This window comes from Erigeron canadensis, chromosome 9 (assembly GCF_010389155.1).
Source record: "Erigeron canadensis isolate Cc75 chromosome 9, C_canadensis_v1, whole genome shotgun sequence".
NCBI classification, from domain to species: domain Eukaryota; kingdom Viridiplantae; phylum Streptophyta; class Magnoliopsida; order Asterales; family Asteraceae; genus Erigeron; species Erigeron canadensis.
This window is the reverse complement of record NC_057769.1, coordinates 12,310,451-12,322,715: the sequence shown is the minus strand read 5'-3', so window position 1 is coordinate 12,322,715 and position 12,265 is coordinate 12,310,451. Positions and strand designations below refer to the sequence as shown.

At 32.8% G+C, this 12,265-nt stretch overlaps 1 protein-coding gene across 1 annotated transcript; it reads right to left on the bottom strand.

Moving 5' to 3' along the window:
- Positions 1-3,741: 3,741 nt before the first annotated feature.
- Positions 3,742-8,497, bottom strand: LOC122580978 (dammarenediol II synthase-like). The gene is made up of 12 exons (XM_043753122.1): positions 8,192-8,497; positions 7,132-7,216; positions 6,875-7,041; positions 6,467-6,655; positions 5,928-6,161; positions 5,721-5,843; positions 5,530-5,628; positions 5,252-5,358; positions 4,978-5,121; positions 4,369-4,627; positions 4,100-4,183; positions 3,742-3,974 (listed from the first exon to the last, which is right to left on the bottom strand). The coding sequence occupies exons 1-12, from the start codon at positions 8,339-8,341 to the stop codon at positions 3,864-3,866; spliced, it is 1,752 nt and encodes a 583-aa protein (XP_043609057.1). The 5' UTR covers positions 8,342-8,497; the 3' UTR covers positions 3,742-3,863.
- Between the last annotated feature and the right edge of the window lie 3,768 nt (positions 8,498-12,265).

The following is a 12,265-nucleotide window of genomic DNA, read 5'->3' as shown; positions in this document are numbered from 1 at the left end:
ATAAGAGTTGCTTACCCCATTCTTTTACAGTCATATTTCTTTTACCCTCAAAGAAAGCAATCCTTCTCTTTGTTACTCCGATGCTGTCGCTATAATGACATATGTATTTCATATGTTTTTCTTTTTCTATAATAACAATAACAGATATATCTTTGAGTGATATTCGAATCTTTAATTAAAATAATCCACCTTGTTTTGATGCATAATGTGATTATTTTTTTTCATTAATGAAGGAGGAGAAAAAAATATAAATTGATGGTTGTAAAGAGAGAAAAGATTAGTGCCAGAAAATAAGGGGTATTGATTACCATTACCCCAATTTACTCTATAATAGTCCATTACCCATAATTGGTATTGATTACCTACTTTATTTTTAACCAAGCATAGTTAATAACTATGAAACCCATTCCCCACCCTTGAATACCCTCTACCAGGCACCCCTAAAACTTAAAAGGTATAATCTCTTGCATTTTAACACTAAAGTTTTATAGCAAGTCTATTTTAGTGTCGAATTGTGATAGTACCTATGCTATCATCTAGATCGGAGATCCTTTCTTTATCATACCCTGAAAATAGTCTCTCTCTATCTTGGTAGAGCCGTAGATATAAGGCTATCTATATCCCAAACTCTTCCATACACCGTTGAGATACTGAGACCCAAAACATATAGAATACGGCATTAGGTGTTTACTTACTTTTTTTTTATATATTTTATCTTAGTGTCGAATTGTGATGTTACGGGTTGTCATTAAATGCTTTAAGTGGTTCGTACAATCTACAGTAGAACCTATATAAATTAATACTCGATAAATTAATAACCTCGATAAAACTAATAATTTGTCTGGTCCCAACTTGGGACCAGTACAAAATAGGACACCAATCAATAAAATAATAAGATAATAATTTTTTTGAAACCCTAAGTAAAAATATAGGTCCCATCAAAACTATAAATTAATAATTCCTTAAATATTTCAAAATTTTAATATCGTTTAGTCTAAAATGAATCTATATTCACTTGTTTTTTTTTTAAAACTTTATATCTATGTTGAATATATATTTTTAAATTTCTACATTGCACTTAAGAGTTTAGACATTGTCGCAATAAAAAGTTGTAAAGAGTTGTTAGCCGCTTATAATTTTCAAAAACTATTGTATCATCCTCAACTTCATCATCAACTAAATTTTGAACGGTATCCATCACAAATTTTTCAATGCTTTGAATCTCATAACATTCATTCTTTTCACCAGGATAATCCCGCAACTCATTCACATCCGGTTTTTTTGCTAATAATGCATACCCGTAATCAAGTTCTCAAGCTAACGAATGTCTTCTCCATAGTTTACATCGTTGAAATTACTTGAGCCGATTAAATTCATGGAACAAATTTTATCATGTTGAAACAATTCGCTTTGGACTCTTATGTTATTTAATGTGTGAATGTACATTGGATATGAAAATTTTAAAAGTAATACATGAACCTCTTTAAATTAATAATTTATTAATTTATTGATATAATAATATTTCGATAATTTAATAAAAGATCCCGGTTCCAACATTATTAATTTATAGAGGTTTTACTGTATATATAAGGCCAATTAAAATTTAGAGAAAATGTCACAAATAGTCCCTGTGGTTCTTCATATTATTAAGTTGCTCCCTACACTTTTTTTTCGTTGCAAACAGTCCCTTGATTTTTCATTCTTATCACCAGCAGTCCTTGACACTATCTTCCATTAGTTTTAACTATTTGAGTATCTACATCTTTAGAAATCATCATCAGTTTCAAAATCAATAACCAAACCGAAACCCATATCCTCCCAAAGGCCCACCGGCTAGAAAAAATCACCCCGTCGGCCGCCTGGTATACCCCCTTCGGAAAATGCACAAACATCCCTCAATTTAGTTCTTCCCCTTCCAATTTATTTTCTCTCATTCTTTTCTTCTTTTCAAAAAAAAAATCAGGATATTAATATATCAAAATTGGCTATAATTCATACTGTTTATTGAAGCGTTTATGATGGTTAAGATATTGCAGGAAATTTTTAATTTTTTATACTAGTTTTATTTTGAAGTTCATTATTATTTTTTTTTAATTAATGGTTGTTTGATATATTAAAGTTTTTATGGATGTGGAATTAAAAGGGAGGAATCGATTCTCAATCTTTGGCAGCAACAATTACGTATATCATATATCACATTTAATAAGTTGTTTTTGCTGGTGTTTTCGTGCGGCCATGAGAAGGAAAAGCGGCACACATTAATTAGCAGGTCAACAATTAATACTAGGTTATATTAATTAAGAAAGAGATGATAATTAATTGAGGGTGGTGGTTTGTGGCTTTGTGCGTGCGATCGAAGGAGCAGCAAGAAACAAAGGCTTTTGTTGTTAGATCTTAGCAGCAACTATATATATATACGAGCATGGTATCCGTGCAATCCGCGCAATGCAACGGAGATGACGGTGATGTAATGGCGGCGACAGATGGTGATGGTGGCGGCAACGTCAAATGGTGTAGGTAATTGATGTAGAGGTGTTTGATTTAAAAGGGGTAATAGAGATATTTTATAATATAAGGGACTAATGATGTAATTTAATATTAAAGGTTTGTAGTGATTTAATTCATTAAGGGTAGAATGGTTATTTTGCATGTCCCAACAATGTAAACTTTTCAACATGGGAGTATAATTTTTATATAATAGTATATATATATATTATTGATTTATATATATATATATATATATATTATTGATTTAGAAATGTGTGAAATATTTTGATTTTGTTATTAGATCTTATAAAGAATGGGAAGAAAAAAGAGATTTTGTTGTTAGATCTGAAAAAAAAAAGGAAGAAGTAGGAATGAGTGTTATAGAGTTACATGGACGGTTATACCCTTACTAACGGGTTAAAACTAACGGAAGATAGTGTCAGGGACTGCTGGTAATAAGAATGAAAAACTAAGGGACTGTTTGCAACGAAAAAAAAGTGTAGGGAGCAATTTAATAATATGAAGAACCACAGGGACCATTTGTGACATTTTCTCTAAAATATAATAATTTAGGTATATTTGAATATTGAATTGAAGAAATGAAGTTAATTTACAAGGTGAAATTGAGACAAGTATACATACACAACTAAGAAAACTAATGTAACAAACACTCTAACTGTAAATGTAACTAACCTCTAAACTACATTATTACATTCTGTTAAGTATTTGTAGTGCCATACATACCGAGTCGTTACACAGCTGATATGGGTTGCACCTATATATAAATGATCAAATACTTGGTCTCTTTTTCTTAAATTTCATTTATTGTATCCATTTATAAACACGAGAGCAAGTACCCGTGCGTTGCGGCGGTTAAATGGTGGGGTGATAGGTCATAGAGTGTGATAGGTCATAGAAAGAGATAGGTCATAGAGTGTGATAGCCAAATGTCTTAGCTGTACGGGCTCCGCCCTTAGATTTAAAAATTCGTCGAAAGTATATCGAATGACATCTCTAATGAAAGAGCATGAAATTTTAAGAATACCCATATAATTTTTATGATTTATCGATGTACGGTTTTTAAGATAAAAGATTTTGAATGAATTGGGGAATAAATGATTTATGGAGGAAGAGAAAAAAAAAGGATTGGTTGAGATTTGAGGAGAGAGAAAGGGTATTATAGTTATTTTAAAATATTGAATAAATGGGAGGGACATTTTAGGAAAGTATTTAAAATCAATTTTGGGAATCTGCTTTATAATATACTATAGATATAGATATGTAACTATTAGTCAATCATATTTTAAAGAGTTATACAACTTTATAAGTCTGAAAATTGTTACACAAACATAACATATATACTTAAATAAATATTGTTAAGTTACCCAAACATGTTTACGGTACTCTGCAAGTGCCCACAGTGGAAAAATGTTCCTGTGTAGTGCATAGAACAACAGGCAATTCTTCATGTATGCTCCTCCATATTCCTGTGCAAATGGGTTGGAGCCAAAAAGAACGGATCGATCATAATATGTTCAATTCGAAAAGATTACAATTTTGGAAATCTAGAGTGTGTCTGCTTTCATGGTTCGGCTTATATTTTAAGGTTTACCTGTTGAGGGAAATCTCCTTTATCCATCTGAGCATTAATCAACAACTTTGCTGCTTTGTGCAAAGGCTCTGGGTCTCTTTCCACCTAGTTATTTAAAAAATTTAGGAACACATGTTTTTGAAATAATGTACTTAGCTAATATATGGGAATAATAACATTTTACATAGACCTAGAAGGCAAACGGGCAACAAACTCCTCTGATAATCTTTATTGTATCGCATACTTTTAGCTTGATAGAGCTTTTTATTGTAAACTAATAGGAAACAAACCTGTCCACTAAACATAAGAGCTAGCATTGCCCATGAAGTTTGCATAAAATTTGTTCGGTTTCCATCCAATGGTGTGTATACTTCGGTAGGACACGACTTGTGGCTTTCTCCCCAACCACCCTCTTCGTTCTGTATTAAAAGTAGGAATTTCACACCTTTACGAACCACTTCAGTGTTGTCATACGTCTTATCAGCATAACTTAAGGCCCTTAGGGCAAAGAATGTTGCGTATATAAAGCATACTCCCCAATAGCCATACCTACCAGAGTTGGTGATTTTGGGTATCAACACAAAAGATATATATAGTTAACTAAAATTGAAGGAGGACTACAGTCTACACTCTACAGTTGTACAGAAAAACAGATCAATACTACAGTAACAAGAATATGAAAGAGTAATTGAAACTAAAGACTCCGGGTTCAGCTTATCAGAATGTAAAGACAGAGATGGGATTGACGATCAAAGACTACCGATAATATCACCATTATTAGTATCACCAAAACACATCCACCCCTGCAATAGCGTCAAGGTCTAGACTAATTTCTTGATTATTAGCTACTTTAGCTTGCCATGAAATAGTACTATTCGTCATAAGTCATATTATCTTACCATGATCCATCATCACGTTGTGTTTCCTCAAGATAGCGAATTGCTTTTGAAATGGACACCTCGATTTCTTTGCTTCTGTGTCGTGGGTAGATCCGGTTGAATTCTACCAGAGCAACGATAATGGAGCCAGTTGTCTCTACATGCCTATATAACCCAAAAATACACGTTTATTAATTCATGTCGGTTAGCGCAACTATTATTTTAGGTGATCGATTGTTACGACTATTGATCCTTAATTGGGGGGAGAGCAGTAACGAATGTGCTGGAGATTTACTCTTTCTCAACAACAATATCTGCAAAAATCTCTGAAGGATTCAGAAATTGTAGAAATGGTTTTGGGACTGGTGGCTCCCAAACAGAAAACCCACCACTGACAGGACTCTGGTTCAACAGATGAGAAAAGCGAATGAGTACGTCAAGTTCATATAAGTACTTTTGTATAAAATTGGCTCACACCTATAAAGTTTTGTTAAAAATTGAAAGAAAACTACATATATACATATATATACACAAGTTATCAACATTTTTAGAATCATAGATAATGCATCTTACTTGCATGTAAAGAAGAACATTCACTGCTTCATATAGTCGTGAAACATCAGCGTTCTCTCCAACAGTTTCTTTCTCCATTTGTGAAAATAGGAGTAAACACTACAGGATAAGGTACACCATAATTTATATCGACATACAAAATTAAGGTACAGTAATTACATGTATAAAGTCCCATTGCTAAGAACATGTACCGTTATTGCTTCAGCAGTACAGTCAGAGACAGTCCATCCATGATCTTGATCTGCAAAAGTCCATGATCCTTTAGTGAAGTGTCGACACATTTTAGTGAAATCTCCTGATGGATTTTCTTTAATCTGCATATATAGCCTTAATTATAATCACGTGACGAAATTAAAACTTGGATAAAGATTCATTCATATCAATTACTATTATTGAACCTGCGATTCTCTTATGTAGAAATTTGCTTTTCGAAGACAATCACCATATTCCACTTCCATATCACTTGCGATGATTGCTTGAGTTGCGAGAGCGCAATCCCACATTTGACTACCAAAACTATGCATTGTCATTCCATCTTCTGCAATCCATAAGTAATCTGGTAGCCTGGCAAGGTGATATTTCCACTCATCCCCATTTGGATTCTCTGCCCACCAACACATCATTTGGAGACTCTGTTCAAAACATAAGATGACTTTGGGCTTTTTTTTTTCTTTTATAGAACGGCAAACTATTCTAGGCATACTTCTAAATTACATGAATGCCTAAAAATCCCCAATATTCCACCCCTATAAATGTAGGAAGTGGGACTCGATCCCTGAAATGACCGGAATCCCCCAAGGTCAAATACCATACCAATGGGCCACCAACTCCATTGGCAAGATGACTATGGGTTATAAATATGTATTTTAAGAAAATATCAAAATCCATGCTAGTCATCTAGTTTTGTACATTCTTAACTTATGAATACCAAGATTACCTTTTCTACACATCCAATAGTCATGTATCTAGTCTCTTCAGATTCATAGCGCATTAGCTCCACAACTCTTTTAAGAGATATCTCTCGTAGTTTAGTAAAAGGCCAGTATATGAGAACTGGCTCACTAAAATAGTGAAGAAAATGCCACAGCATATCTTGAAGAAATGAATGTGGATAGTAGAAGTCCTCCTGCATATGAAAAACCGACCACTAAGTATACGGGCTCTTACCCAACCACTAAGTATATAATGGAGACACGAAACTATAACCTTGTAAGGTCTGCAATGGTTTCGAAATCTCAAATTCAAACCGAATTCTAGTTTAATGTATGAAATGAATAATTCCACTTGCTTGATCAGTATCATCTACATATATAGTCTACAGAAAGCGTATCAAGAGCCAATTAACCTTGCAACAATTATTCCTTTGTGCATTCCAATCAATACTGTCAAATGAGGTGCAGTGGATTTCTTCTCGTAGCGACAAAACAATATTTGTGATCGGTCCTTGGAAACGTTTCCCATATAAATATGACATCGGCATGTAGGTTGTACGACAGTAGCACCACATCTCAGCTATATACATTGTAAAAATAGATAGCTAGAAGTAAATTTGTGTTTGCACATTAAGAAAAAACTGTTTTGAAGGTGGAAGTAGAAAGTTACCAGGATGAAAAGGAAACCTCGCTGGAAAGAGCCAGAATTCTGGAGGCAATGGGTTACAACCCTCCCATTTATACACTCCAAGCACCTATATAAAGCAAAAAATGAACAAAATAAATTTGAAACACATTCAATTTCGGTTGAAGATGTTGTAAAGGTATTACTTTGGTTTTCACTGACAATTAGATATTGAAATTTAATTACTAGTGGGGAGAAAAAGAAAGAGTTCGTAAGTAACACCCAATACCATCTTCTACGTGTTATGGGTCCTAATATGATCTTCGATGGTGTATGGGAGCCTTACCCTTACCTAATGTTGAAAGACTACTTCCGGTTCTACCTAAGGTTGAAAAAGAGACCCCTTCCTTGCAAGGAGTGAGGATTAAACCTTTGATCTCTATTTCCAGAGATAAAAGTGTTACCCGCTTGATTCAAGCAATGATAAAAGGGTCGGTTTGGTGAGAAAAATGAAAGAAAGGTGTGGTGGATTTATAATGAGTTGTGGTTTAAAAATGTTAAAAAATGTGAGGTATTTAAACGGCGAAAAGGTTTGGGAAAATTTTTAAAAAAAACTTTTTTTTTCCGAAAAAGGTGAACGGTTGATTTTTTTTACCGTTGGAGGCCCCATAGTTCACTTCACACTTCTCTCTCTCTCTCTTCGGTGAAACACCCCGCATTCTTTTATTTTTGGTATTCGATAAACCGCCAGTAGCGGTGTTACCGTCCGACACCAGATTGGTCATTACCTTTGCGGAGTCTGACTCCCTCCCCACTAAAAGATTAATGAAGGACTTGGGAATTTAGCTAGTGTGTGGAATATCACTAAAAGATTAATGAAGGACTTGGGAATTTAGCTAGTGTGTGGAATATCTAGTGTGGTAAAACTCGGCCGAGAACTCGGACTCGGAATCCGGGGATAAACATAAATTACAACTAATCACCATTAAATTAGTTCATTCTTAACATATTTTCTTGTAACACATAATATTAAAAAAAAAACTGTATATTGTGTAAATTTAATACATAGGCTTGATATAGCAAGGCATATGGTTGTGATAATTACCGAAAGATAAACCTTTCCCCACGAGGGAATAGCAGTTGCACCTCCATGGTCAAGTATCCACTTACGGCCTCTAGCAATCGCACCATCTCCATCATGTTCTCCCTCGCCTAGTATTCGTAAGGCTACATAACTCAATGCAGATCCGATCATCGTGCTGTGTCCATCAATATAAAATCCCCATCCTCCGTCCTCATTCTGTGTATAGACCAACTTAACTTAACTTGTATGTATTGATGCAGAATTGGAAATTATATTATTGCATCAATTAAGTAATCTCCTCTCAGTTCAAGATTCGATTGGAATGTTTTTTTTAAAGAAAAGTAAATAAATGAAAACAATTACAAATCTATGGAATTGTCATTATAATTGTAACATTCGAAAATTTTACTTTTGTTGACCCGTTAATTTTGTGTACATTTGATTAATGATGATCGTTTACTCAATATATGATCGAGTTTGGATATGATTTAATTAGGTTCAAGGTGAATATGCATTTATATATATATATATACTAGCCTTGTACCCGTGCGATGCGGCGGAGCAAAGAAAAAAAACGTTGGTTAAGTAGTTGTACCGTGTTATTACATGAATGTATGATTCAACTCAAGTGTTTCTTAGTCTGGCTGAAAGTGCAAACCGTCGTTGTTGTTTTAGAGTGAGCGTTGTTTATGTTGATTGATTATTAAATTCGATAATGCATGCATGTGTGTTTTTTTGGTATACTATGTGAGTAACTTCACGGAAGGGAAGAGACACGCGTAAGTTTTTTTTTAAGGATATTTTTGGAATTTCAAGAATAAAGTGTTTGATGGTAGTATAAATTAAAAGGATAAATTAGAGATTTTAAAGGTAGAGTGTTAAATTTTAGGGGAGGTAGTTTGTTTATATGGATAGTATAGATATATATATATCGTTTTTAGTCAAGTTGTGTGCATGATATTTAAGGTGTTTTATGAGACCGAATGGTCGTTAATGTAATGGTCGATTGCTAACTTGTGGTGTAACTAGATTGATTAAATAAATGAGCTATCCATGGGTCAACCCATATCCTAGACCCATACCCATGGACCATGACCCAACCCTATCCCAACCAAAGTCTTACGGTTCTCTCCCTCCCATTCATTCATTTTCCTTGAATGCTTAATCCTTGAATGCATTTATCACCTCTACTTAATTTTCATGTCACGCTGAGCTTATTTATTAATGCCCTAAGTTTTCGCTTTGTTGGGGTGTTACAATAATACACCAGAATTATCTTTATAGTTTCTTTTCCTTTTAGTTTTTTTTTAAAGGAAAATAATAATAAAAAAATATGTATACAATTTTACAGATTTTTTAATATCAGAGTATTATAAAAAAATTAACCACAAGAAAAAAGTTTCATTTTGAAATTTTAAAAATTTGTGAAAATCCTTGGAATGTCTTTTCAATGTCTCGAACTCGAGACATACAACATATATAGCTCGTGCTCAATCATTAAGCTATAATGTAAAATATAGATTTAAAAAATTGTTCATAAAAAATGGAATTTTTGTACCCAACATTGAAAAATTAGTAAAATTGTATATTTTTGTAATATTTGTTTAAAACTTTAATAAGGATATCATTGTGTATGTCACTATGTTAACATGAAAAAAGGAGACTACATGAAATTGTAGTTAAAGAAAGGGGAAAAAATCTGTTTGTGTATGTAACTTGTCTTTAGCTAATATTGTAGGAAAAAAACTTTGTTTTGGTTCGTTGTATATAAGTAATTTGTTAAATTGAACGAATCGTGTAAATAATCTGCTAAATGCTGATGTAGTAGTCTCTCATTGGACCACCTATCAGATGTTTGAGGATGTCACGGTAGTATCCGACCGATTTCTTACACAATTCGTTCAGTTTTGAGACAAATCTACGTACAATGAACGCAAAACAAAATTTTTTTCCTACAATAATAGCCGAAGACAAGTTATATATACACACAGATTGTTTTCCCTTAAAAGGAACATATCCTAACTTTTATGTTACATGTCCCCTAATACCAAACTATCATCAAGTGACATGGATGATCATTTTTCGTTAAAGTGTTATTACAAACAAAATAAGTATGTTTCAAATAAGATCATATCCTTTTTTATGATGAAGGATTTGATTGTTTACTTGGTGATTGTAGAAGTAACGTTTCATCTCTTTCCGGTGTTCTTCACTCAATGCCGTGTTAAGAGTACCACTAATGTATAAAGCAATTAACTGAAAAATGAAAGGGAGCAGTACGTTATATATCCTTTAGATAATACTCCACTAATTTAGCATATTAGAGATATGTTTATGAATTATGAACTGACTAGGAATTTTCTATCTTTTTAATTGATCTTTATCTTTATTATATATACTTACAAGTGGAGGAGTGAAAAACATGGGACCAGCATTTTCAGCAGGCCAATGGCCATCCTTTGCTTGGACTGCTCGGTGTAGCCTCACTGCTTTCTTAACTACGGCTGTTACGGCTTCCAAAGTCACTTCTTCGCCTTCCTTGAGTCTTATTTGAGGTATGTTCGTAACATCGATTCCACTTTCTTTTAATAACTTCATTATATAAAATCGGATTGTTAACTCCTAAAAGTTTCATAATTGATAAACATAATATTTGGATTGCATATAAATAAAGGGGGATGAGAACATAAGTCGGTTAGGTACTTAAGCTTAGGTGTGAAACACTCTCATATAATTTTTTAATCTATAAAATTTATGGGGCCCAAATATTTATTCATTAATCAAAAAATAGTAAAAATTTTGTATGTGAGGGTTCCACACCTAAGTTTAAGTGTCGGACAACTATATTCACTTTTTTTTTTTTTTATTTATATAAAACTCTATGACCTATCATCTCTACTAACTACCCTTTATTAAAACCTTAAGGCGAAACCCTGTATCGTACGATTATCAAAAAATATGTTATTGTTTTTTGTTTTTTTGGAAAGTGTTTTTATAAAGATAAGTTAGAAAATAAATTAAAAACAAAAAACCACACATTTCTCCATCTCTTTCTTTTTTTTTTTCTTTTTTTTCCTTTACGGGCAGTTACCCTTTAAAAATTTTACTTATAAAATGAATTAGGACATAATAATACTATGGAATACCCATAAGGGATGTACCCCTTACAAAGAAATTAATGCATATCCCAAACTTTAAAATCGAAATTACAAAGTAAAATAAAAAAGAACTAATAGTTTGTCAAATGACTTATCACAATTTTTAAAATTCCTCTTTTTTTCTAATGGTTTAAGTATGGTCCGAATAGAGATTTAAAAGATTATAACAACATCGACATCTAAGGACTCATAACAAGATTTAAACCCAAGATCTCTATCTCGAGATCTCAAGTTCTCATATATATATATCGATCAATCCATCTCTTATATTAGTGACGGTTCATAACAATTAAATTATATATATTACATATTTGGTAATCTGTGTGGAGCCTATGTGGGCAACCCAACCGACAAGACTTGGAAAAGTATCATCAAACAACTCCAATCACCAGCCCAATTCAAGGCCGGCTCTATATAGTGTGCGGACTAGAAAATATTGCCGAGGCCCCCAAAATGGTTAGGGCTTCCAATTTTATTGTTGGATTAGCATTCTAGACTAAGATTGATAAAAACTAGTATTTTGACCCTCAGGCGTTGCCTCGGGATCGACAATGCGTCATACAAACATATATGCAACATTACTTAAAAGTTTGGACATTTAAAGTTTTCTATAAGGGGTAGAAACAAAAAAAAATAGGTGCCAAAAACCAGTAGTTTGATGGTAGAAGTTAGAATTCTTAAAATAAGATATAAAAAGCAAAAAAAAAATAAAAATAAATTGATGGTTAAAGTTTTAAAAGTAAACTATACTTAAGTTAAACTAAAGTTAAAAAACTCAAAATTTAGGTGGTAAAAATAAGAAACTCAAAAATGATAAAAGTTAGATGTCTTAAAATAAAAGATCAAAAGTAAAACAAAAGAAAAAGAGAGATTTACATATATGTCTCATTTTAAAAGCATAATTACATATATGTCCAAAGCATGCTTTAAAAACAAG

Bases quoted from the DNA above. Each gene is read 5' to 3' on its own strand.
- LOC122580978 (XM_043753122.1), bottom strand. From the start codon at position 8,341: ATGATCGGATCTGCATTGAGTTATGTAGCCTTACGAATACTAGGCGAG. The intron at 6,656-6,874 runs GTTAATTGGCTC...TTTCATATGCAG, and splicing joins AAAGGAATAATTGTTGCAAG to GAGGACTTCTACTATCCACA. The intron at 4,184-4,368 runs GTTTGTTTCCTA...TTAAATAACTAG, and splicing joins CTCTTATGTTTAGTGGACAG to GTGGAAAGAGACCCAGAGCC.